At 51.2% G+C, this 24,046-nt stretch overlaps 8 protein-coding genes across 8 annotated transcripts; 4 read left to right on the forward strand and 4 right to left on the reverse strand.

Moving 5' to 3' along the window:
• Positions 1 to 217: 217 nt before the first annotated feature.
• Positions 218 to 3,450, reverse strand: BO87DRAFT_67002 (STE11 family mitogen-activated protein kinase kinase kinase). Its single transcript, XM_025629465.1, has 4 exons — positions 3,036 to 3,450; positions 2,903 to 2,976; positions 2,689 to 2,840; positions 218 to 2,636 (listed from the first exon to the last, which is right to left on the reverse strand). The coding sequence occupies exons 1-4, from the start codon at positions 3,215 to 3,217 to the stop codon at positions 342 to 344; spliced, it is 2,703 nt and encodes a 900-aa protein (XP_025479324.1). The 5' UTR covers positions 3,218 to 3,450; the 3' UTR covers positions 218 to 341.
• Positions 3,451 to 5,995: 2,545 nt separating this feature from the next.
• On the forward strand, positions 5,996 to 9,272 carry BO87DRAFT_416433 (FTFMHR domain-containing protein). The gene is made up of 3 exons (XM_025626755.1): positions 5,996 to 6,150; positions 6,225 to 6,279; positions 6,343 to 9,272. Exons 1-3 carry the CDS (start codon positions 6,018 to 6,020, stop codon positions 8,789 to 8,791), a joined length of 2,637 nt encoding a protein of 878 aa, XP_025479325.1. The 5' UTR covers positions 5,996 to 6,017; the 3' UTR covers positions 8,792 to 9,272.
• Positions 9,273 to 9,401: 129 nt separating this feature from the next.
• On the reverse strand, positions 9,402 to 10,646 carry BO87DRAFT_360118 (uncharacterized protein; the record flags this gene model as incomplete). Its single annotated transcript, XM_025621543.1, has 5 exons — positions 10,614 to 10,646; positions 9,980 to 10,542; positions 9,816 to 9,905; positions 9,578 to 9,743; positions 9,402 to 9,529 (listed from the first exon to the last, which is right to left on the reverse strand). Exons 2-5 carry the CDS (start codon positions 10,313 to 10,315, stop codon positions 9,402 to 9,404), a joined length of 720 nt encoding a protein of 239 aa, XP_025479326.1. The 5' UTR covers positions 10,316 to 10,542; positions 10,614 to 10,646.
• A 912-nt stretch (positions 10,647 to 11,558) lies between these two features.
• On the forward strand, positions 11,559 to 15,096 carry BO87DRAFT_67052 (uncharacterized protein). The gene is made up of 7 exons (XM_025629466.1): positions 11,559 to 11,667; positions 11,786 to 11,872; positions 11,969 to 12,095; positions 12,163 to 12,340; positions 12,405 to 12,995; positions 13,050 to 13,600; positions 13,661 to 15,096. The coding sequence occupies exons 1-7, from the start codon at positions 11,639 to 11,641 to the stop codon at positions 14,774 to 14,776; spliced, it is 2,679 nt and encodes an 892-aa protein (XP_025479327.1). The 5' UTR covers positions 11,559 to 11,638; the 3' UTR covers positions 14,777 to 15,096.
• A 448-nt stretch (positions 15,097 to 15,544) lies between these two features.
• On the reverse strand, positions 15,545 to 17,419 carry BO87DRAFT_377096 (adenosine kinase). Its single transcript, XM_025623467.1, has 7 exons — positions 17,321 to 17,419; positions 17,202 to 17,217; positions 16,977 to 17,130; positions 16,568 to 16,909; positions 16,173 to 16,510; positions 15,999 to 16,112; positions 15,545 to 15,921 (listed from the first exon to the last, which is right to left on the reverse strand). The coding sequence occupies exons 1-7, from the start codon at positions 17,370 to 17,372 to the stop codon at positions 15,876 to 15,878; spliced, it is 1,062 nt and encodes a 353-aa protein (XP_025479328.1). The 5' UTR covers positions 17,373 to 17,419; the 3' UTR covers positions 15,545 to 15,875.
• A 219-nt stretch (positions 17,420 to 17,638) lies between these two features.
• On the forward strand, positions 17,639 to 18,494 carry BO87DRAFT_335826 (DUF1770 domain-containing protein; the record flags this gene model as incomplete). The annotated part of the gene is made up of 3 exons (XM_025620509.1): positions 17,639 to 18,060; positions 18,135 to 18,329; positions 18,429 to 18,494. The coding sequence occupies exons 1-3, from the start codon at positions 17,749 to 17,751 to the stop codon at positions 18,492 to 18,494; spliced, it is 573 nt and encodes a 190-aa protein (XP_025479329.1). The 5' UTR covers positions 17,639 to 17,748.
• A 215-nt stretch (positions 18,495 to 18,709) lies between these two features.
• Positions 18,710 to 21,207, reverse strand: BO87DRAFT_377098 (uncharacterized protein). Its single transcript, XM_025623468.1, has 5 exons — positions 20,980 to 21,207; positions 20,706 to 20,875; positions 20,449 to 20,578; positions 20,023 to 20,391; positions 18,710 to 19,969 (listed from the first exon to the last, which is right to left on the reverse strand). Exons 1-5 carry the CDS (start codon positions 21,178 to 21,180, stop codon positions 19,133 to 19,135), a joined length of 1,707 nt encoding a protein of 568 aa, XP_025479330.1. The 5' UTR covers positions 21,181 to 21,207; the 3' UTR covers positions 18,710 to 19,132.
• A 1,317-nt stretch (positions 21,208 to 22,524) lies between these two features.
• On the forward strand, positions 22,525 to 23,903 carry BO87DRAFT_377100 (60S ribosomal protein uL2). The gene is made up of 5 exons (XM_025623469.1): positions 22,525 to 22,564; positions 22,643 to 22,700; positions 22,792 to 23,283; positions 23,376 to 23,461; positions 23,524 to 23,903. Exons 2-5 carry the CDS (start codon positions 22,652 to 22,654, stop codon positions 23,659 to 23,661), a joined length of 765 nt encoding a protein of 254 aa, XP_025479331.1. The 5' UTR covers positions 22,525 to 22,564; positions 22,643 to 22,651; the 3' UTR covers positions 23,662 to 23,903.
• Positions 23,904 to 24,046: the final 143 nt, after the last annotated feature.

Genomic DNA, 24,046 nt, shown 5'->3' on the forward strand with positions numbered 1-24,046 from the left:
AAGATATCACGGCACATTGCAGCTCTGTACAAGAATTGAATTGACTTTCATCATGGCTTGTCAACAAGCCAAAGATAGAAGATCAGTAGGGTAAGGGGGGAAAGAGGCCGGCCGTTATATGATTGTGCTTTTGGGTGGCAAAGTGAGAAAGCAAAAGGCAGAGCAAGACAATATATGCGGTATGAGTGATGCGGAAACATGGAAAAGACAGAAACGCACGCGAATCCAGGGGGTATTCAACTCTCCACACAAATCAATCGATTAAGCATTCGGGAAGAACTTCGTCGTCAATGTATTAGGTATTGTTTCCGGGTGGGAAAGGTCCCGGTTTGATGCTATTTTCATGCAAGAGGACTGGCCAGGAATTGGCACTTGAGGAGCTCGTCGGCACTAGGTCTCTTTTCGTAATCAACTTGGAAGGTCATGTCCAAGAATGCTACGGCTTCGTCACTCGCGTGTTCGGGAGCGGGAGGTCTGGCTTTCTCTTTGCCGATGGCATAGATGGCTTGTAGCTGACTGCAGGAGGGGAAGGGATGTGCGCCGGTGAACATTTCGACCACCAGACAGCCCAGACTCCAAATGTCAGCCTTCTTGGTGTGGATCGTCTGTTGGACCACTTCAGGTGCCATCCAGTACACGCTACCCTGCATGGAGACTCGGTGTGCGTGGCCACCTCCGCCACTTGCACGGGCACCGAGGAGAGTAGAGGCTTCTACCCGTTTAGAGATACCAAAATCGGAGATCTTGATGCCGCCCTTATTGTCAACAAGGATGTTGGCACCCTTGATATCACGATGAATGATATCACGGCTGTGGAGATAAGAGAGACCGGCAAGGATTTGCCTCACGAAGTTCTTGATCAGAGGCTCTTGGAACGTGTTATACTGCTTCAGCATGGTAGCAATGGACCCTCCTGGAACGTACTCCAAGAAAATGTTCAAGTACTGGTCGTCAGCAGCAGTGCCCAGGTACTGGACAATGTTCGGGTGATGGAACCCTTGCAAAAGTTCAATCTCATGCTTGAGGGCGGTAACCATGCTATTCTTCCGCTTGTCAAATTCAGTGCCCTTGGTTGCGGACGGGATCTCAACTTGTTTCACAGCCATGAGCTCTCCGGTAATGGCATGAAGGGCGAGGAAGACACTTCCGAAGGAACCTTCACCAATGAGGGATCCCTTCATCCAGTTCTTGGGAGCAAAGTTGTTTCCAGCCAAGAAGTCATTGAGACCATCATCTTCCTCTTCCCCATCTTCTGCTACGAGGATACTCAAGCGTTCATTGAGTGAGCCTCCGTCCGTTGCAGCAACACTTGCGTTTTCATCCACCAGGCTCTGGCGCGACGTGGTGGGGTCATCCGAGCCACTGTCGAACGAAACATATGATTTGCGATTGGGCTCGATGGGCGACTCTTCCTGGAGAGGCTGGAGGGAGCTGGAAGCAATCGAGTCTCTGTACGTAGCGGAAGGAAGGTTGAACTTGGAAACAGAGAGTGGCCGCTGACCGCGAGCAGTCTGTGGCCCGGCATTGAGCCAGGTATCTGCAATACTGGGGATCGGGGGCGCATCTCTCAAGCTAGACGCATAGCTTGTATTACTGACGACACTCAAACGGCTGGCGGCCCGGCTCAGGCGCTGAGATCTGCGAACAGACATGCGCATGGTCTTTTCGATTTCCTCCCGCTGGTGACTAGGGAAATAGGACGTGATCTCGTGGATGATCATCTCGCTTGGAGGACGGGCACCGAAGAAGGACCGCAACTTGCCCACCTGACGCTCCACATTCATGGGCGGTCGCATATCGTGTTCACTAGGTGTCTGGTTGTGTCGGGAAGAAACGGGTGACATGGGCTGTCTGATATTATGCCAGGGCTCCCCAGTCAGCTGCTGGATCTTGAGCTGGTTGCGAACATTTGAACTGCTCAGAGCATTCATATGCGCTAATTGACTTTCATCTACCGCCAGCTGAGAAGCACGACGAAGCTCATCGGGATCGGGTTCCCCAGCGTGGATTTTGCGAAGAATAAGGCGACCCCGCTCGGACCTGTGAGTGCTCTCACACACCTCCATGAGCTCCTGGTCTGTCAGTCTTCTACAGTTGGCAGCATTTGGCTCCAGGCCGTCCATAACGTAGAAGCAGTAATTGCGGTATTGGTGTTCAGGGAGCTGTAGTTTCTTCAGCACGCAGAGAACGACCTCATCGGCAGTCTTGCAGTGTTTGATGTCCAGCATCTTAGTTTGTCCTCCTGTGTAGATCACTCTGATAACGGGCGAGTTCATCGGTAATTGACCCATAGTCAAGCCATCCAAACTAGGGTTTTGCCTCAAATGCGATCCAGTTCGTTCGCTGGGCGTTCCTGGCTTTCGGCTGGTCATCGAGCTACCGGAGGATGGATGGCTGAAATAGCTTTGCCCCTGTTCCATACGCCCCATTTCCATCGGGCTATTAGCGACATACTGCTGAGGACGCAGAGGCGATTCAGGCCGTGAGGACGGCCTGTTAGCGGAATAGTTGAGAGCATTAGTCTCGGCTGCTCGAGACGAGCGGCGAGTTGTGGAAGTCTGCCGGAGATTGGAGGGACGTGAGGGGTCCGATGAAGTGTTTGTGTAAGATACGGCTTCCAGCGTAGCCAGTTGATTCTGTCCATTGTAAGTTTCGAGTTAACTTGTATCAGTGGCGTATCCAACATACCAAATTCCTCGACTTGCCGTTGAGGACCGACTTGTTTCTGAGCTGCTTGATGGCAACGAATATCCGCACACGATCGCCGATTTTCTTGATACCCATCTCCTGCAGGATTTTCTGATCACATTCGATGAGGTTATTACCATTAAAGTTGTTCGCTGGAGCCGATCAGCATTCGTTGCCAGAGTATTTTGAACTGGATAACGGTGGCGCTTAGTACCTTTGAACAGTGCCTCGTATTGGCCGCAATTTATGCTGTGAAGCCAGGCAATAACCTGCTTCTCATCCCAAGATCTTGTAACGATCAGTCTTCTGCATGCTTTGTCGGAGGATTTAAAAAAGCCAAGACTTACCGGACAGCATCAAGCCCGTCATACGCGTCAGAAAAGCTTGACTCGGTAGGACTGGTGAACATCATCCCCTTTTGTGAATCTCCAATCGCGGTGGGTTTCTGCGAGGACCCAGTGTAGTAGGAGGTTGTAGGGGTCTGGGTTGCAGACACACCCAACGGGTTATAGGTTGCTTTAGCAAGCATGGCTGCGAGATATCCAGACGGACGAGGCTTTCCTTGGGTATATATGTATTCCCTGCTATAGCCCTGCTAATTTGGCGGCAAACTCCGGAATAAATAGCGTGAAAGCTGGGCTATCGCCACCTAGTGTGTATAACCTTGACGTCTTCGAAACACCGACTCGGAGGGGAAGCGGGACTCGGCAGAGATGTTGGGACGTTCAATGCATGGTCCAGAACTGCACCTCTAAGACTGTCGCGTAACTGTCAGTCCCTGAAGCGGCGGCCAACTTGAGGACAAAGACCGGGGTTGGGGTTTCCGTGGGGGCGCCTGTGGAGGGACAACATGATGACTTACAGTTCAGGCTGAATCGATATCACCGGTGTATCCAACCGAAAGAGGAGACGGTATGCGGTAGGGTATCTGTGCTGCTTTCAAAGACCCGATCCTCCTTTGTGCCGCTCTGACCAAGGTCTGGGCTGCACTAGGGGGTTGAAGTTGTCGATCTGACGTTATCGGTGGATGGAGGTCAACCCACCGGGGGGTGCTTGGAGGGGGAGGAGACAGGCGCTTGAGGCTGATGCTGAGGCTGGGAAGGTGGGTGATATGCTGTGTGCTGTGTGCTGTCTTGGGAGGAATGGAGGAATGGGTAGGGCGACCGGAGGGGAAAGTTGAAGGAGGGGGAGGGATAAGAAGGAAGAAAAGACAGTGTTGGTGGTGGTGGTGGTAGTAGTAGATTAGATTGAAAGGCAAAGTTGACAGGACAAGAACCGCCTCCCTTGGTATCTAGTAGCGCGGTCAGTCCGGAGGCTAACTAATGAATGGATTGAAACCTCTTTGCTTACAGACCGAACTGGATCTGACGGAGCCTGTTAGGCCGATCGGTCGGGGACGATGGGCTCCTCCGGCATGCGTCCTTTTAGTTGGAGTCGCGGGTTCATTCTCAAACACGCCGCCGCGGCTGATTTGTCAAGGAGTCTGATCTGAAACAATGAACCCAAGACGCCCCTCCGATTATCCCTTCCCGTCCAAGAGGTTATTCGATTCCCCTTCCTCCCCCCCATTCTTTCTTGCTATTCTTAGGTGGTTGAGCCGTCCTGGTGGGCATGTTCCATGGTTTGTGCCTGGGTGATGCTTGGTTCTTCCCAAGAACCTGGTCCCGGTAGTACTCGGGGAGTTTGTTTATTCTCTTCCCTTTGGATGATGAAACTAGACTACTTGAGTCACGGGCTAACGCGTTGGGAGGTCCCTTCAAAATGAGACAACTTTTCGTGTTCATCGGTTGAGAAACTGCCGGGTTCTGGTTGGTGTTCACGATCCTTCCATTGGGCTCCCACCCGACGGCCTTTTCTTTTTAGTGTCAGGCTTCCCATGTCTCTGACCCGATAGTAGATATCTCAGAAATCAAAACTATACCTTCTAACACCACTCACCGTCACTACATCTTCTGCGGATTACTGTTGCATTGAGCATGCTCCATTCACGACCCTGAGCTTTTATTTCATGCAGCAAGGTGTGTAAATCGATGTAGATAGATCGTGGCCCCGTTTCGGTACCAAGTTCTGGGGGTTTGGTGGGGTGGGACGGTTCAGCATCTGAACCATCCGGCCATCTGTGTCCCGTCCATTTCCAATTTCGGCTGCTGCGACTCAGGACCGCTCCGCTCTATTCACAATCGGATAGCGGTCGACAGATGAGATGAGTTAAAGATAGCTCAAGGGGCTACGAGGGACAAATCAGCTTTGGGGCTCATTTCAGTCCGATTACCGAGCAGATACCTTGGCGTTCAGGCAGGAACAGCTTCACCTCAACCATCTACTACTACGGTACTATTAGTTGTCGTCCATAAGGGAATCACGAGTTACCTGGTATGCTTTGGCGTCCGCTTAAGCTGAAACATTGGCTTTCGATAAGAATGATTGCTAAGGGGAGGAATACTCTGCCCCTTATTCCCCTGGCTAAAGATATAATAAAGCGTATTATTGCCGAATATCGCATGTCTAGTACTACCTCCCTCTTTGTAGTAGTACAAGTATGCAACGGATGTCATTGATTTGGTCCTTGGCTGAGATAGTAGTGTGCAAAGAAAAGAAAGTGGGGGAGCATATGGCAGCTGATGAAAACGTTGTGGAATGAGCAAAGATAAGCACCGTGACTGCAGACGGTCGGCCTAATTGAAGTCAGGCTGGACACAATGTTGTACATGATATATATCTCCGAGGAGCGGGTGCTTGTCGGATACAGAAAGTACCCCAGTCATGTAATAGCTATAGTAAGTAATAATGTAGCTAGAAATGTTGACATAGTTATGTTGTGCACAGCTACTTTATCTCCCATCTGATATTTGAATTCAGAGTGTTGTTGTAACCCCAACTGGACTCCCCATGGTGGTGCGGGCCTCTGTGAGGAGATGTTCGTGATATCGACGCCCAAAGTAAACATCTCCGCACCGGTGGGGATGGCGGAGTCAACTTTCATCCAAGGGATGTGCAGGAAATCTGCGTAGAGACCTAACCGGCGCACAATGAAGCAATATCGCCCGCACTGCCCTTCTCTGAGGTTAAAATTTGAAGACCGACAGGGGGGAATATCGCGGAAAAAGTGACCTGAATTGACAAGGAGAGAGGAGAGAACTGACTGGCCTCCACACGTTAGTAGACAGAATAATTAATGAGTGGTAGGGCTTTCCTTTTGGCGGAAGGCAGCGGGAGGGCACCACGTGACCGTAACTCGCAAAACCCCCTCATGTTGACCCCACAGTTTTTCTTCCCCGCTCGCCTGTAATCCCATCTAAGGACATGGTCCAATTCCAAGGCAATTCGCCATGGAGGACGACAGAGGCACCCCGGGAAAAGTGAGGAAGAAAAGCACTCCCGCTCATCGCAAGTCCTTGTCTTGCGAATATTGCAGTCGGTCGTTTGCGCGCCTGGAACACCTCCAGCGCCATCTCCGCACCCGTTGAGTAACCCTGAAGCCTTTCCCGGCTGCTTGTGGCCTTCCCACACACGCGAGACTGACGTGTGCCATCTAGATACTAAGGAGAAACCTTTCTCATGTGAGATTTGCTCCAAATCTTTTGCGAGGAGGTAAGTTGCTGCCCGCGTTGCATCGCAGCCGCCCCGCGCTAATATGGGGGGAAATTTTAAAAGTGATCTGCTCGTACGACATGAGCGGCTAGTCCATCCAACTGAGACCGCAGCCAACCGGGAGCATCGTGCTCAGACCAGCCACGATGTCCCTCAGACCCAACCTCCCATATTACAGCCCACTCACCATCATGAGTCCCGCATGCTAGAGCTTGCCGACGCTGTCCCTATTCACACCCAACCCGTGCCGCCGCCGCCTCCCGAGGTGCAGGTGCAACCTCCCCCGATTGTGGAAACGCCTCACTTCAACCCTTCTTGGGGATATGACCTGAATCTACTTTCCCACGCTGCAAGCCATGTTGCCCTGGAGGGTGAACAGGAAAGTCTCGAATCGCTCCGCAAGTCTTCACAGAACGTGGGCACCTCGCAGCCACTTCCCCACGTCCCCGAGAGAGCGATAACCGATAATTATGGCGTCGAACCCTCTATCTTGGATCTTGCTGACTTAGGGGATCCTGTTCAAGACTTCACGGTCTTCCTGGAGAGCGTAGGCCTGTCGTCCGACTGGGACTCTGGCGTATTCTCCACGGTTGAAGACCCGATCCTGCCGACTACTCTCCCAATGGACTCAAAGCCAGCCATCCGTGAAATGGGGAGACTTGGTCCCGAGCTCATGAGCGACCCGCGGACTGCAGCTGATGAACAGCCGTCATTTTCTAATTTTGGATCACGACTACCGTCCTTGCAGCCTGAACCTCATGATGTAGATGACCGTCTCGGGTTTGGTGATGAAGGACCTCGCCCTGCCTGGGATATATCAAATGCAGACCGTCAGGTCTTCCTGTCGAAGCTCGATGAATTCGCTTATATTCTTCCCAAAAACTTCATTCCACCCTCAAGACACGCACTGTCTCGCTTTTTTGCTGGTTATATTAACGGCTTAAACGAGCATCTTCCTTTCATTCATGTCCCCACGCTCTCCGTTGCCAAATGCTCACCCGAGCTCACTCTTGCGCTAGCGGCTGCGGGGTCTCATTATCGATTTGAAAACAATCGAGGCATAGAGCTATTCCACGCAGCCAAGGCCATCCTGCTTCAGCGTCTCCACCGCCGAGATAGTAAGCAAGTGGCCTGTCCGACCTGGAACTTCCTGTCACCGGCATCTGGATTTCACAACTCTCGCGGGTCGTCCGCGACCTCAAACCATACCAGTAGCCCGTTCCAGCAGCAGCACCCTACTCTATACCCAGCGGATCCTTCTGGATATGCACCCGAAGATTCGGATGCCCACATGGAAGTGATTCGAACATTTCTTCTGCTTACAGTGTTTGCTTCGTGGGAACGGCACCCGGAGTTGTTACGAGAAATGCTCTCACTTCAAAGCACGCTGGCGAGGCTCGTGAGAGAACATGGTCTCGTCGAGCCACCTCCTAGCCCCGACCCGAACAACTGGGAAGATTGGATACGACGGGAAGGTAACCGGCGGACCAAATTCATTGTTTATTGCTTCTTCAACCTCCACTCTATCATGTACAACATCCCCCCTCTCATTCTTAACGCCGAGCTGAAGCTGAACATGCCCTGTTCGCACGACGTCTGGAAGGCTTCAAATGCAGCTCAATGGCGCCGTGTCCTCCGCACGAGGCATGGGCCAGAAGTCTCCTTCCAGGAGGCTTTTGCCAGACTTTTCTTCAAGTCCAGTACTTCTAGCGCCTCAGCGCCGATATCTCCCCTTGGGAACTATATCCTGATACACGCTATTATCCAGCAAATATTCTTTGCACGTCAGCTCTGCCTCTCTGCCCCAAGTATGCATGGGACAAGCTTACGTCAAGAAGACTTGTCCACTTTGGACAATTCTCTGAGTGCCTGGAAGGCGTTGTGGAAACGCACACCTGAATCTAGCATTGATCCTCAAAATCCGGCAGGTCCGATAGCATTCACGTCTACTGCCCTTCTCGGGCTTGCTTATATTCGGTTGCATGTTGACTTGGGACCTTGTCGTCGTCTTATCACGCAAGATCCCCTGCAAATCGCGAGAGCTCTGGGTGAATCCCCACCAGTAGCACGAAGCCCTCGTCTGATCATGGCTCTTTTGCATTCGGCCCATGCCCTTTCAATTCCAGTCCGCCTAGGTATTGACTTTGTGGCCCGAACCCATTCGTTCTTCTGGAGCATCCAGCACTCGCTGTGTAGCTTGGAGTGTGCTTTCCTCCTTAGCCGTTGGCTGCTGTCAATACCCGTAACCCAGGCCGAGCAGAGACTGTCAGAGCACGAGCGAAAGCTGCTTCTGTGGATCAAGAGTATGATGGATGAAACCGACATGGCTGTTGATCCCCCTGGGGCACCCGACCTGGACTTTATCGCCAACCCCTATAAAGCGAAGCAGCTGAGCGTTGCCATCGTGCGTGTTTGGGCACGAACCTTCAAAGGGAACACCAGCTGGGCGATTGTGGATCTAGTTGGGTCGAGTCTCGATACCTACGCCGACTTTCTAGAGACGCAGATGTAATTGCCCACCTCGCTCTGAGTTCGACTGGCGCCTCGTTATTCGACGCCACGGCAGACTTCCAAGCAATATTCCACTCTTCACAGCGCTGGGGAGCCAGCACAATCTGTGATTCTTTTATGTCTCGGTTTCGTGATTTGATCAATGGCTGAACCGCCTTATTCGCTAATGACACTTTGGTTTTTCTGTATTGTTGGTGTTGTTGTATACCCATGTCTTCACGGATATGATATCTTTATTTCCATAGTTTCTTCCGTGTACATAAACTGTTTCTGTTTTCTTTTATGGGGAGGAGAGCGGCTCTTGTGTATGGTCATCACCTCGGTTGGCTCATGATTCTCGCCTTCGACCTGCTGAGAGTCTACAGAAGACAAGGGAGTGACCACGAACTCCCCTACTTCCGTTAGCTTCTATGTGCTGATGTATCCGGCCACAAGACCGCTTTCCAATCGAATGAACCGGGTATTAATAAAAGCGATGCGTGTTGCAAGAAACGGGTATCAAGAATACATAGCAGTCCACCCCTAGTAGCCGTAGCCCACTACTTTTCACCAAAACAAACCCAAAGTCATCCAATTCAGATACTCTCAACCCCACCCAAGAAGAAAGAACATCAAGACTTCTGCTTCCCCCGACTCCTCACCACACTAGCCGGAACAAACCGCAACGCAGACATAGACCTCTCCAGCTCCGCAATTCCCTCATCACCAGCCGGGGCAGGAGCAGCAGGAGCAGCAGCACCTTGTCGAAAAGAAATAGACGGAGAAGAGCCTTTCTGAGCACTCGCACCAGAATCAGCCTGAGATATGGAAGTCTGACGAAACCGTAACCGCCCTTCCTTCGGTGAAGTAGGGCCCATAGCAGCTGATGATAACCGCCGACGATGGTCATGCGGTGTCCTTAGTAGAGAGGTCTGCTTGTCGATGCCGTCATTTACGATGTAGAAGTTGTATGTCTGGATACATACATTAGCCATAGTCTTCAGTAGACATGGAGTAAATAGATGGCAGGAGATATCATATTATACCTTATGAAACTCATGCTTATCAATCAAATGCATTCTGCGTTTCTGAGGCGCGGAGAATACGCGTTCGCAGCCTTCGACGAAGCATGCATACTGCATATTATAACCATTAGCATTAGAACGTCGAACATAGAGAAGGGGAGGGGGAAAAGGGGGTAAATACATACAGTCTTCTCCCCCCTCTCCCTCCTCGTCGCTACCAACGCATCATGATTCTCTTCAATATGAAGATTTAGAAACCTCTCCGTCGGGAAATTCTTCCCACACTGCGAACACCGGTTCACGTGTGCCTGGCGGTAATGCACCTCGTAGTCTTCGTAGGATGTAAACGAGATGGTTTCCCGATGGGGCGGTAGAGAGCAGTGCATGACTTCTTGGTTGGGGGATGTGACTGTGGGATCTAAGGAGAGGATTTTGGGACGGGTGGGTGAGGAGGAATGTGGTGATGGTGAAGGTGAGGGTGATGATGGGGATGGGGATGTGCTTCGTGAGCGTTTGGACATTTTATTTCTTTTTCCTGGGTTTGTCTTTTGTATGAAGTGGTGGTGCTGGGTTGCTGGTGGATGATGGTGAGGTGTTTGGGGGACTGTGATAGGTCAGGGTTTGGTTTAGTTTGGATGGGCTGCAGTTGCAATGAAGTGTGCAGATTGGGGTAGTAGTAGTAGTAGTAGTAGTAGTAGTAGTAGTAGTAGTAGTAGTAGTAGTAGTAGTAGTAATGTGGTTGGTTTGTCTGGATGTGTGGTGGGTTAGTTGGGAATTCTTCTTGTTTGTTTGAAGGGTGAAGAGATGTTGATTGCTTACGATGTAATAGAAATCTACAAGATAGTGATTGATAGTGTGGTGTTATCGTTATAGTATAAGAAATGGAATATGGAGGAATGCCCAGCGAATATTTGATGAGCCACTAGGCTGGATTGGTTCTAGACTGGAAGTGGGATACTTTTTTAGCGGATGTCATAGCTTCCGCGATTAGTGGAGGAATGGATGATGGAAAGTCCGGAACTAGGAGGTTGAGTACCTTTGTGATGGAGGTTGCCAGAGGACTTGTCAATTTTAGATGGCTATGGTAGTAGTTACTTAGACAATGCATGGGGAAAGAAATGATGGGTGTAGGAATATAATTGGAGTATGTGATATGCAGATACAGTGCTAATAGTATAGGGATCTTCTCTGCAATGAGTATCTGCAGTGGGGATCCTCAGGTTCCCATCCAGCTGAAAAGTAACATAATATCGAAGTATATCCGGGAACTAATAAAATACCGCATAGTGAATAGTAGTTGTGCATCTATCACAAGTTGATGATTTGCAAATCTGCCAAATGGTATTGGCGTTCTCGTACTGTAAGGAAAGAGAACTCGAGAAAACGGTTCGGTGCCTGAACCGGATCACCAGCCACAACCCATCCAGCCAATCACACATGTTAGAATCCCTCACTAGCCACAAAAAAAGACGGCCGGGCAAAGCATCCCGAGCCATTCAACCAATTTTCGGACGAGCGTCGAAAAGTTCCCGTGATATGGGATTTTCTCTCCAACGAGCGGCGGCCGCGAACCCCTCCGTTGTTCGTCTTCGCGCTTCGGGGTCCATCCTCATCGCTGCATCCACATCCTCCTCCTCCTGCTTCTTCCCTTCACTTCCAGTGGCTGTCACTCCGGGATCCTGACCGCCCTCCACGCCCTCGCTCTTTTTTGTATATACTAGTCTTACTGACTGATGGCTCGTTCACTGTTCCTGTCGCCCGCAGACTCCCAGCCAGCCATAGCCATCTGACGGGCGAATGTCACCGTTAGACTGACACGGGTGTGATCTCTCTTGGTCCTGAGCATGGCGTCCGCGTTCCAAAATACGTGGCAGTTAGTATTTCCCTTCTCCGATCTCTCACTGTCACTACTTCTTTTACAATTATTCTTCTTGTTCCCCTCAAACCGTGTGTGGACCCGTGTCTCTAATGCCAAATTCCGCATCATACAGAACTGCGCTCGAAGTCGAAAAGGAGCTCCTCAAGAGCCTTGCCGAGAAAGAGCCCACGTTTGCTGAAATTTCCCATTACCTTTCGGAGTTAGTTGCTGCCCCCCCTCCTGCCGTCTTGCGGTGCTTTGGGTTTGCGCGCAGAATCATCTGACCGTCTCTGTCCTTCCTTCCTCGCCGTCGCAGATTCCGCTCTGCTTGTCAGAATGCTATCCTTCAAGACTTCGCGACTGCCCGCTCCGTCGATGTCGAACCTCGCCTGTGGGATGCGCATCTCAAGATCAACACCCGATTCCGCAAATTGCTCTCTCGCGTGAGTGTCGCATGAGATCCTGCTCGTTCGCTGCCCGCCAATGTCTAATATATGATGTCAATTATAGTTCCGGGAGGAAAGCGGAAAGAAGAAAAAGCCGGTAGAAAGGCGGAAGCTCGAGAAACACTACCTCGAGTTCATCAAATCAAGTCAACGATTCTATCGAGCCTTCATTCAACAATTGTCCTCCCACTTTGGAGGCATCCCGGAGCTAGAAAAGGTCGCGCGGAAATTCAATTCTGACAGTGAGCATTGTCATCCCCAATTATTCCTGGGCTTTCGTTGAGCAAAGCCATGTTTCTTTCTCAGATCTATCCGCGGAGCCTCCGATCCGAACTTCCGAAGCCCTCAAAAGGCACATCCTTCAATCATGCCATTCGACCCTCATCCGTCTCGGAGATCTGTCGCGCTACCGTGAGACCGAACTGGTCAGCAAGAACCGCAATTGGGGTCCAGCCATAGGTTACTACGACCTGGCCACATTGATCTACCCGGCGTCCGGTGCCCCTCATAACCAATTGGCGGTTATAGCCCTCGCCGACGGAAACCATCTAAGGGCCACTTATCATCTGTATAGAGCGTTGGCCGCTCAAGAGCCCCATCCTTCGGCCAAGGGTAATCTTGAGATTGAATTCAGAAAGGTCATGAATGCGTGGGTCAAACGAGAGTTGATTCGACCCGAAGACGCTGGCATTCCCGGCAGGTCATTGGCCCCTTGGTTTGTATACCTTCACGCGCAGTGTTATAGAGGGATTGATTTCCCTGAACACGACGAGCTTGAAAGTGAAGTCCTGAATCAACTTGCTGTGGATTTGAAGGAACGCTCTCTGGAAGGTACTTTGCAAAAGTTCTGCCTGATCAACATCGCTGCCGAGGAGTTCTCGCGGACACATACGAGCGGTAGGTTTCTCGACTTTCCCGTTAATAGAAGCGTGCATTGAACCAAATTACTAGATGATTCCACGTCCAATGCGCGTTCCTTCTTCCAACGGATCAACGTGAAGACATTCTTCACATTGCTCCAGATTCTCCTGGCCGAAGTCGAACGCTTTGCGGTTGAGGACCCCAGCAACAAAGACGCCCAAACCGGACCTGATAAGGTTACTGTCGTTGCACGACGTGTCCTTCCGGCGCTACGAAACTACAGCTCTTGGCTCCTTACAGCCAGCAGCCTACTGGTGTCCTACCAAGGGGAAAAGGACAGTCCTCTAGCAGTCCAGATCATCGAGTTCTGGAAGATTTATGCCAACACTTTAACCCTTCTTGCGTCGACGTTCGATGTAGTGCATCTGCCTGAGATCGACTATTTGCTGGAAGAGGATGAAGAGACCTTGTGTTTTGCGCCCTTGGCCAAAGAGGCAACTTCCCGGAGGTACTTCAGCTCGACTGGCCAGCAGAAGCCCCGAATGAACGATCCTGGGGTAGAAAGGAATCACCCCAATATGGAGATGCTCTACCGAATCCGCGAGTTTGTTATTGATGGCTTGGATCTCGTTGTGAGCAATGTATGGATACTACGTGCTTATTGTTATCCTCAATCGCCATGCTAACTACTGTCTGCTCAGAAAATACCCATTGCCCTGGTGGACGATGAAGACAAGAAAACGTTTATTTACCAAGAAGAAGGGCTCCCTTCGCAGTTCTTCGCCAGTCCCTCCGGCCATCACCATACGATCTCATCCGCTAGTATTGAACGGGACGACATCCAAAAGGCAGCCCCTGATCCCAGCCACAACGTTGACACTAGGAGTGTCTTTGGTGGTTCACAGGCCGCCTCCGCATCGATGTCAGCTAGCATGCATCGGATTGTTGAAGGTGTGGAACGATTAGTAGAATCCGACACCTACGAGAATGCTCCGGCCGTACCAGAGCAGCTGGCTTTTCCACGGAGCAGCAATCAACAGCGACCATCCAGCCAGTTCTTCGATTCAAGTATGGATTCGATCTTCCCAGAGGATCTCCTTCCCAGGCAGACCCCTGCTGCTCCCCCTGGACTCGTACCACCCGTGACTGGCTCTGCACCTCTCGTCCGAGTGTCGTCTTCTCACGCTTACGCCGCCCGGCCTGCCCTTCCTGGTATCCCAAGCATTTGGAACACGGCTCTATCGCCGGAACTCGGTGATGCGCCTTCGCCACGGACTCCGCCAGGTCTGGGACAACAGTACCCGGCTTCCATGCTGCCTGGAAACATCGCCAGTCCCAATCATCATCTACCATCTCAGGATATGATTGCTAATGAGCACATGCTCCGGCAGAGCATGATAAACCAAGCCTTGGGGAACAATCCAGCATCTCAGGATATGATCGCTAGCGAGAATGAGCGCATGCTCCGGCAGAGCATGATGAATCAAGCCTTGAGGCACAGTCCGCTCAATGGACCTAGTACCATACCCTCCTCCTGGATGCCCTCGCCCAACTCTACGTCGCACCACCGCCTTTCTGGATTCTCATGGGATCAAAGCTTAGTAGACGCCGCTGCAAACACACCTGGTTCCTTAGGAGTGTCCAGCCAACCCATGTCCAGCGGACTAAGTAATGCATCTTGGGCCAATAATGCATTCATCGCCAGCAGTTTCCCCTCCGGAGCAGGGTTTTCCAGTCCCGGGTTCACCAACACTCGTAAATCCGCCACGCAATACGGTGCCATCGGGCAGACTCCTCCCTGCGGCCACGGAGGCTGATCTCAAAGACTGTACCACTCAACCAAGTTCTGTGGGTGGGTCAGTATGGCTACTCATATTTCAGCACCTCTTTCGCAGACACATGAGCAGAATTGAGGAAGCATGCGACTATCTAGCTGTGTGTCCCAAGGACTGAGTGACCGACCCTATCCACCTATCTCCGAATTCTCAATCCTTTTGTAGTCGGATCAGGCTGGCAAAGGAAGGCTTGGTAGGAATAAAGAGGAGGAATGGTCATTGCTATGCAGACCTTCGTCACTCATTACCACAGCTCAGGTCCCGACAATGGCGTGATCCGAATACCATAGGATTGGATGATGCTCGTCCATCCATAGCCGTCACCGGCGGGTTATCGCAGAATAAAAGGGCTTGTTGATGAGATTTGACTGTGCCTGGGATACGATGATGACGATGATGATAATGATCTCAAGGTCTTGACGCTTGTGCACTGATGAGGGTGAGGAGGATGGGGAGAATGATTAAACTGCATGCAGCTAGCTAGCTATCTATATATGAGGCCACGGCATGGATGAATCGTGCACTTGCAAGCGTTACAAGAAGAATTCGAATTCATCGTACCTTATTTGTCTTACTCCTCACTTCTTCGTCATAGCCACTATTGTGACTCGGCTCCCATTGCATGTGCTCTTCCTATCCTATTCAGGCGTCATATAGTCATCATCATCATAGGTTAGTATTCTACCAATACGATATCACTAGTTTCCACTTTAAACCAAGAAAGTCCCAAAATAGATCGAAATGTTTCGACTGATTTTGTAGTATATATTATATATACAACCAAGATAAATTCTTCATTAAATTCGTTGTTGAGAACGTCATCATCTGCAACTCTGCAATATCTATCCATCATCATGAAAATAAAACCCAAAGGGAAAGCGTGATAGCGAGGATCCGCATACATAGACCGTTGATGAAAACAGCATAGTCTAAGACGTTAAGTCAAGGACGTGAGGGGTATAGAAGGTTGAATCTTTAGAAGAGAAGAGGAGGGAAAATAGGAAATTTTTTGTAGATGAAAGAGAAAAAGGTATCAGCTATGGCTCCACGATTCCGAAGGTGGGTGTTTGGTGGAGGATGCTTAGGAGCGGTTGATGGGGGTGTAGGCCTGCTTGGGGAAGGGGAAACTAGATATCGGGCATTTCGGGTCAGTCACTGCCAGACATGTGTTTGATGGATGGATGGGGCTGATTTGGGGACTTACGAGGCACCCAGCTCCTGGATGCTGAGGGAAGCGAGCCACTGGCCCATGTCGATGCTGTCCTCGAGGGACTTGCCCTGGACGATACCGGCGCAGAAACCACCGCAGAAGGCGTCACTGTGTGACGGTTAAATTCTGATTCCAGCAATTGAGTTGTATAGGAAGTTAATTACTTACCCAGCACCGTTGGTGTCGTTGATGCTCTCCTTGGGGATCTCACGGACGGGGATCTCCTTGACCTCGACCTCACCGTTGGGCTTAACGGTGGCAGCGACAGTGGGGAGGGTGCCCTGGGTCACGATGGCGGTACGAGGACGGTTGGAGTTCTTCTTGGGGAGCTGAGCCAGCTTCTTGGCGATCTCGACGACGTCGTCGGTGCCCCAGCTGTGGCTCTCGGAGAAAGCACGAGCCTCGGTCTCGTTACAGAAGGTGTAGTCGGTGTAGGGGAGGACGCTGTCCAGCTGGTCCTTGAAGAACTGGGCAATGAAGGGGGCAGAGAGGTTGAGCATGAACACCTGTGATTGATACCCGGTCAGTATGTTGTCAACAAAATCCTATGGGGTTGACCATACCTTGTTCTTAGCGGCAGCTTCCTCACCGAGAGCCTGGATGGCAGGGACACAGACGGTAAGGTGGAAACCACCGACGTAGTAGAACTGGGCCTTCTCAACGAGAGACCAGATGTGAGGCTGCTTCAAGTGCTCGATCTTGTACTCGTTGGCGGCAGCAAGGTGGGTGCACATGCTGCGGTTGTGGCCGGTGATGATGACACCGCACTTGCCGGTGGGCTGGGCATCATCGACACGGTACTCGGTGTGGACACCGGCCTGCTCGCAAGCCTCCTTCAGGATCTCGGCGTACTTGTCACGGCCGACACATCCGATGTAGCAGACGGAGCTGGCGGGAAGAGCGTACTAGTTCGGCATCACATTAACATTCGTCCGTATGCCTTGGTGGAAGGGTTCAGGGTAGTCTAAGTACCTGGGCACCACGGGCAGTGTTCTGGGCAGCACCACCGGCGATCAGCTTGACATCGTTCTTGGCGAACAGCTCATCGTAGAGACCCATGTGCTTGTCCTCAGCAAGGATAGCATCGTTGTCCTTCAGGCCATACTTCTGCAGAAGGGCGGCATCACTAGTGACAATGTTAGAATACTTTGAAGAGAGATTAATTATAAGTTAGGGTTTCCGGAAGAAGTAACATACCCGACAGCCTGGATGTCTATAGGAAGCAATCAAGATACCGTAAGTTAGCCCATTGAACAATGTAAGATCCGGGGATAGTAAGCAGCGAGAGAAAGAGACGGAGGGGAAATCTCACGCACCGAGGAGGGGGTTCTCCAGGCACAGAAGAGGGTAACCTTGAGCAGCAGCCATTGTGGAGGGTGGTGTGGAAGGAAATGGGGGAGAAAAGAGGTAGAGAGTATAGAAAAGGCAAGGGAGGATATTGAGAGGGAGGAAGAAGGGAAGAGAGAAAGAGGGAGAGAGAGCAGCGAGATATACCAAGTCAAGGAGGGGCAGCCATGCAGAATCCAAAAAGGCGGGCGTAATGGCTGCCTCCCGCTGATTGGCCGCAGGAACCAACAAGTTACTCCGTGCCCGGACTATCCCATCATTCCTCCCTACTTACTTTTAGTCTATACGCTCAATCTTACTATCTACAAGTCTAAATCCACCTGGTGTCAAAACCCGCGGGTCCGAAATCCTTCCATTCACACATTTATCTGCCCCTTAAACAGATCTACCACCCATCATGACCGACCCCGCCCTCCAAATCCCCGAAGTCATCCAAACCGCCTCCATCAACCCGGAGCCGTCCGCGGAACACGACGTCAACCCGCCCACCGCAGCTTCCGAGAAGCAGCCCGTCGTGGAAGACGATGTCGCCTCCGAAGCAGGCAGTATCCCCTCTGATGTCGTCGCCCCCCACCGTATGATCAAGCCCGCCTCGCGACGACACCAGCTGCCCCCATTGCCCGATCTGCGCTTCGAACAGAGCTATCTCGCCAGCTTGCGGGGAGCTGATACCTGGGGCCGAGTAGCTTGGATTACCATCAGAGACCAGGTAGGTTACCTGCCTGTCTTGCAGGATTCCACTGGAAGCAAAAGAGTCTTCAAACTGACACAAATGCGCTCTAGGTCCTCCTCCCTCTTATCCAGGGCACCGTCTGGACTCTCGCTCTCTCCGGTTGGCGATTCTGGAATCGCAACGCGTCCCTTAGCGGCCAGACACTCGGTAGCAAGATCCGGAGATGGTGGTATGAGGTGAACAACTGGAAGTTGCCTCCCCTGCGGTCGGCTAAGGATCCTCGCATTGCGGAGAAGGTGGAAGACGTGAGTGCATTCATACCATTATCCGTCCTTGGGATAGTTTTATTTCAAGGACTTTATTCCTCTAAGCCGAGAGTTTCGGTCATGCAACCAATGAGACAGACACTGACATTTGCGGAGTTCTTGCAGTTCTACACGGCCCAGTTCTCGAATGCCGGTGCTGACTAGATCGGCTTTTTGAGTGATTTATATGTATGGTTGTCAAAGGTATTGACGTGACTGTGGGTGTCTAGTAAAGTCCGCATTTTGGGAGTTTAGCGTACGGCGTTTCTCATTGATATTAAGCTTCCCCTTATATAGCCTGGAGCTTTCAATTTTCCTACACACTATCTCTAGTATCTACGCCCAAGGGATACGAGACTTCTATTGTTTCATCCCAATCTTGCAATTTAAATACTGTACATAGCGCATAGCAGCCCCAGCAAGAGGTCCGTCCGTCCATCTGGTATTCCATATAGTAGTATGACAGATTATATCTTGGGGTCAAATAATCCCTCATCTCTCTAATACCGATGCCGATCGATTCACGATTCACGCCCATATTCATCCTGCTATATAGCAGTCACGGTAGAACTCCATATCACACACGTCGCATTTCTAATAACAGCACAATTTTTTGCCGCAAAGCTTGACCCGACAAATTCCACCCACGAACAGAAAACGCCTTGAAAAAATTGTGAGCGAGTTATATCTCAAGTCTGACAAGGAATATCGTATTTCGGTGGATAACTCTATCGAGACCAGGGGAATCGACCACTGGTACTGTGTTTGTTATAGTATATGTGTCTTGCCTAGTTTCATTCTTTCTAAGCTGTTTGGGTCTTCGTCTCAGTCGCAGTCGGCTGCGATACATCGACTTTGGCAGATGTGTCAGTTGTGGTGACATCTTGGGCTGCGGGCGCAGCACTAGGTAGAGCCTTTGCGACAACGTCTGGTTGGGAGCTCTGCCCGTTCACTGCGGGTGGTGGTTGTCCTTGCAGTGCATCTTCCGCACCGGTCGCCGTGACCGGTTTAGCCACATCCTCCTTGCTCTTCGGATCTTGCTGTAAGGGTTCCTCTGTTGGCCCATTGGGGCTACTTGGGACCTTGTCCTTATTGTACCTGAGTTGTACCACAAGGCTTGGTGGCTCTCCGTTCATCACTGCTTCATCCCCACTCAGCTCCTCTTCGTCGTCGCCCTCGAATTCGTTGTCCTCTTCTTCCTCGCCTTCGTTTCCTTGCCACTCATTTCCGCTGGATTGTCCTTCTTCCGAGCCTTCATCCATTTCTTCATCGTCGTACTCTGTATACCCATTTGCTCGAGTCGTCCGACCCCTTGTGGGTCTACCCTCGTCGCCAGCATCGCCGTCCTCGCGTTGTCCACTCAATAACGTCTCGCCATAAAGGCCGCCTGCGCGAGACCGTATTTGCCTACCACTGGCTGTAAATCTGGGGCCGGCTGGTTCTGGGGGTGTGGAAATTCCCGAGGTATTGCGCGTTGAGCGCCGTGTAGAAGGAAGGCCATCAGAGAAGATGTCCTCGTCATCGGAGTAGGTGTATTTCAGTTTCTTTCCGCGTGTACGGCCTTCATATAAGGAGAAGCCAGGCTCTGGCCGAGCGAATGCCGCCTTTCGCGCAATCCGGTAATCTCGACGCTTGCGTTTCTGCCACTAGTAAGCACCGATGAAAAGAACCACAAGTAGAAGCGACTGCTTACCTCCTCTGAGCCCTCAAAGCGGGGTATGGAGTTCCTTATCCGCTCACTAAGTTTCTTGGAGTGGATGCTTTTCTCGCCGTCAAGTCTATCCGCAACTGCCTTCAACTCAGGAATATTTCCCGCGATACTCCACCAGGTAACATTCTTGAGGGCTGGGTTGCCCTCGCGGTACAGTCTGAAATGTGTATCATCCAATCCTTCAATGAGCCAGTATCTGCGCTTGAGGCCGTCGCGGCCCCACGGTTGGACGGAGAGTGGTTGGTTCAGGTCGTCTTCGTGGCGTGCCTGTTTATAGGACTCTTTGATTTTGGCTTGGATGGCATCGGACGAGGCAAGGGACCAGAGGATCAAGGATTTCAGTAACACCAACTAGACAATGTCAGTATACGAGCTCTCGGTGGTTTTGGTTCGAGTTAGGCGACGTACGCGTTCTTCTGGCGACATGGTTGCGAATGTGCGACCCCCGTGCAGAGGGTTCTTGCCTTGCCAAGCCTTAGGCCACTGAGAAGCATGGGTTTGGATCGCCTCTTCCAAGGGACGCTGGTAGTGATTCCGACTGCGCATTGATTGAGCGAGTTAGCTTCGATGCATGGTAACCAGCATTGACACATGTGTGGTCGAAAAGGAGCTCCCCGTCGTATCTTTCAAGAGTGTAGGGTCTGGGGCGTAGGAGGCAGTCATACTCGACATCCTTCTTCCGGTTCAATACCAATCCAAGAAATGCACATAACAATCTCTCAATATGATCGCCTGGAGGAGATTCCGCGACGCCTCTTTCAACGTCCTGTGGTCCAAAGTGTGGTGTAGATCGCGGGAACGCATCGTTAAAACGCGCACGGAACATTACAATGAACTACACATTGCGACAGGTCAGCAAACATGATCAGGAAACGTGCCAAACGCGTCCAAAGAGCTTTAGAAGAGTCTTCATTATCGTAGAATCCTCCTGGAACATACTGCAATATCTGGATTATCCGCCAACACATATTCGTGGGGTGGTGAGGGCTCCCGCTTCGGCGGCGGAGATTCGGACTCCTTCTTGAAGTATTTCGTGATGCCGACGGGCTCATCAATGGCCATGGAGCCCGTTTCTTCATCGGACGGAGGCGCCGACGAAAGCGACGATAGGTCCGAGTCTGAGAGGGACATGTTCGACATGTTTGTGGTGCTGTCCGCAGGTGGTGGTGGTGAGGCAAGACAGAGCGGGCGAATCCGCGGCAGAAGTTCTACTTTACGCTACTGCTACCTACTTGGGTCGGAGCGCGGCTTTTACGCGCCTGGCCTGTCTGGCATCATCAAGAGCAGCCCTTATCCAGGGATGATCAACACCCAATCACGATAACACATTCGCTATCGCGAACTGAGCTCCATCAAACGCGCAACAGGTCCGCGGAACAGACTACATTCAGAAGATTTCATCGATGAGTGTCATTAATGCAAAGTAGCTTTGGATCATGAAATTCGAATCTCTTAATAGATCAATACTACCCGAGCGTCCGCTCCAACAACGAAGGAGTGTAACTAATCGTCAAACAGCGCGACTTAGTCCTTCAGGGTTCAGACATTGGGTCTTGCCCTAACATCATTTCTGAGGGCATTTGGGCGACGTTCCCTTAAGCAGACATGCAATTCTGCAAGAAGTTGTCAACATTCGGGTCGCCGGATGTGACAAGGACAGTGTGTCGATCCACATTAAGCAGCCTGGTGGCGTGAAGATGCCAGGATAACCTTGTGGCAGTCTCCCCAGGCACGTCAGATCCCATTTGCCCGGGTACACTTTGTGACCTTTTGAAATTGCGGATCGGTGGGTGACCCTGAGGCGGCCCGGGGACATGTAGAAAGCCCAACGACGGAACGAGATGCGGCAAACATCAAGATCCCGTTTCGCTGACCCGGATGATCAAATTTGACCATTCTGAACCAGTATGATCTGTTTACATGGAGAAAAACATCCAAGTAATATAGAGACGCCAGTAAGACAATAGTGCTATTAAGCCAGGTCAGCCCGGGACAAACATAAAGAGGCGGTGGCTCGAGTCAATAGCCCACTGCAGGGACATCTCAGGTAACAGCAGCAGGAGGAATACTGCTTGTCAAGAGATGGAATCCGACATGAATAAACCGCCAAGTGACCGGGACAGAGACAGGATAGATGAATGGGAAGCGGCAGTTCAATAAGGACGAGTTAAATGAAGTGTGGAATTCAGGAAGAAGGGACAGTATGTATCTAGAAGGAAATTAAATACCGACAACGGCTGCATATCATCAGCAACCTCACTACTTTGCAGTCATAATAATCTTTCTTTACTCTGATGATAGCAGAGTTCACCAAATGCAAGCAAGATATGCTCGTTAACCGCTTAAGTCCAACGTTAGTTATACCCGTCTTAGTAAGAAGGCGACCCGCGCCACGCAGCCGCGCCCACAAAACCACACTAGTCCTAGCGCGGTTAGATTAGCGACTTCCACCCTAAAGCCCACACAGCCCTTCGCCGACGAATTCTCAACACCAACCCGACAAGCCCAATCTTAGCATTTTGAGGTACGAGAACTCGAACTCTCCCACCACAAGGTCGCCAGGCGGAACTTTCTCAATACTAACGTCCAGGTTCCTATATAGACAGTCGCCATGGGTCGCGTGATCCGCAACCAGAGGAAGGGTCGTGGATCCATTTTCAGTGAGTGCGACCAGCAGAATTCAGATTGAAGCGAAATTCGCTGCATCTCCAGATCAATTTTTACTGATACAATTTTTTTTTCGCTCGACAGCGGCAAACACCCGTCTCAACAAGGCTCCTGCCCAGTTCCGCACCCTCGACTACGCTGAGCGTCATGGATACACTCGTGGTGTCGTGAAGGAGATCATCCACGACCCCGGCCGTGGTGCTCCCCTCGCCAAGGTCCAGTTCCGTCACCCCTACAAGTTCAAGACCATCACCGAGACCTTCATCGCCAACGAGGGCATGTACACCGGTCAATTCGTCTACGCCGGAAAGAACGCCGCCCTGACTGTCGGAAACGTCCTTCCCCTCGCCTCCGTCCCTGAGGGTACCGTTGTTACCAACGTCGAGGAGAAGGCTGGTGACCGTGGTGCTCTTGGTCGTACCTCCGGTAACTACGTTACCGTCATCGGCCACAACCCTGAGGAGGGCAAGACCCGTGTCAAGCTCCCCTCCGGTGCCAAGAAGGTCGTCAAGAACACCGCCCGTGGTATGATCGGTATCGTCGCTGGTGGTGGTCGTACCGACAAGCCTTTGCTCAGTATGTCTCCGAAAATCCGGCTCCATTGGATCTATCTTTGGAGAAATTGCGGTTAAGGAAGAGGACTTTGATGGCTAACAAATTCCCTACAGAGGCTTCTCGCGCCAAGCACAAGTTCGCTGTCAAGCGCAACTCTTGGCCCAAGACCCGTGGTGTTGCCATGAACCCCGTGGATCACGTAAGGCTCCCTTCGATGATTTGGTCGATTTATCTACAGGTTCTGACATGTTTTCTCTACAGCCTCACGGTGGTGGTAACCACCAGCACATTGGTAAGGCCTCGACCATCTCCCGCTACGCTGCCCAGGGTCAAAAAGCCGGTCTTATCGCTGCCCGGAGAACTGGTCTGCTCCGTGGTACCCAGAAGACCAAGGACTAAGCGTGATATTGTGTGGAGTTTTCTTTGTGACGGGTTGAAAATGCTCTTTTGCTATGAGGCATATGTACTTAGGCGACTGCGGATAATCTCCCACGCGTCCTTAGCGAATCTAGGTCGTGGCCACCAAATATTCTCATGATGACCAAAGCAAAAGAAATGGGTTCAAAAAATTCAAATCCGGGTGCATGTTTTTTTGAGATATCCTATTTTAAACGGTAGAACTAGGAAGATCTTTTCCCCAAGTCTTCAGGTCCGTTAAGGAACCGTATTGCGCGATTCGTATCAGAATCGATCTTGAGCCAGCCATGCGAAGATTAAAACTAGACTTTCATGGTGCAATTGCGTCTGCTTCGTTCAGCTCTTCTGCCTGGGTCTTCTAGTATCA

The sequence above is a fragment of the Aspergillus neoniger genome (assembly GCF_003184625.1).
Source record: "Aspergillus neoniger CBS 115656 unplaced genomic scaffold BO87scaffold_18, whole genome shotgun sequence".
Lineage (NCBI taxonomy): Eukaryota > Fungi > Ascomycota > Eurotiomycetes > Eurotiales > Aspergillaceae > Aspergillus > Aspergillus neoniger.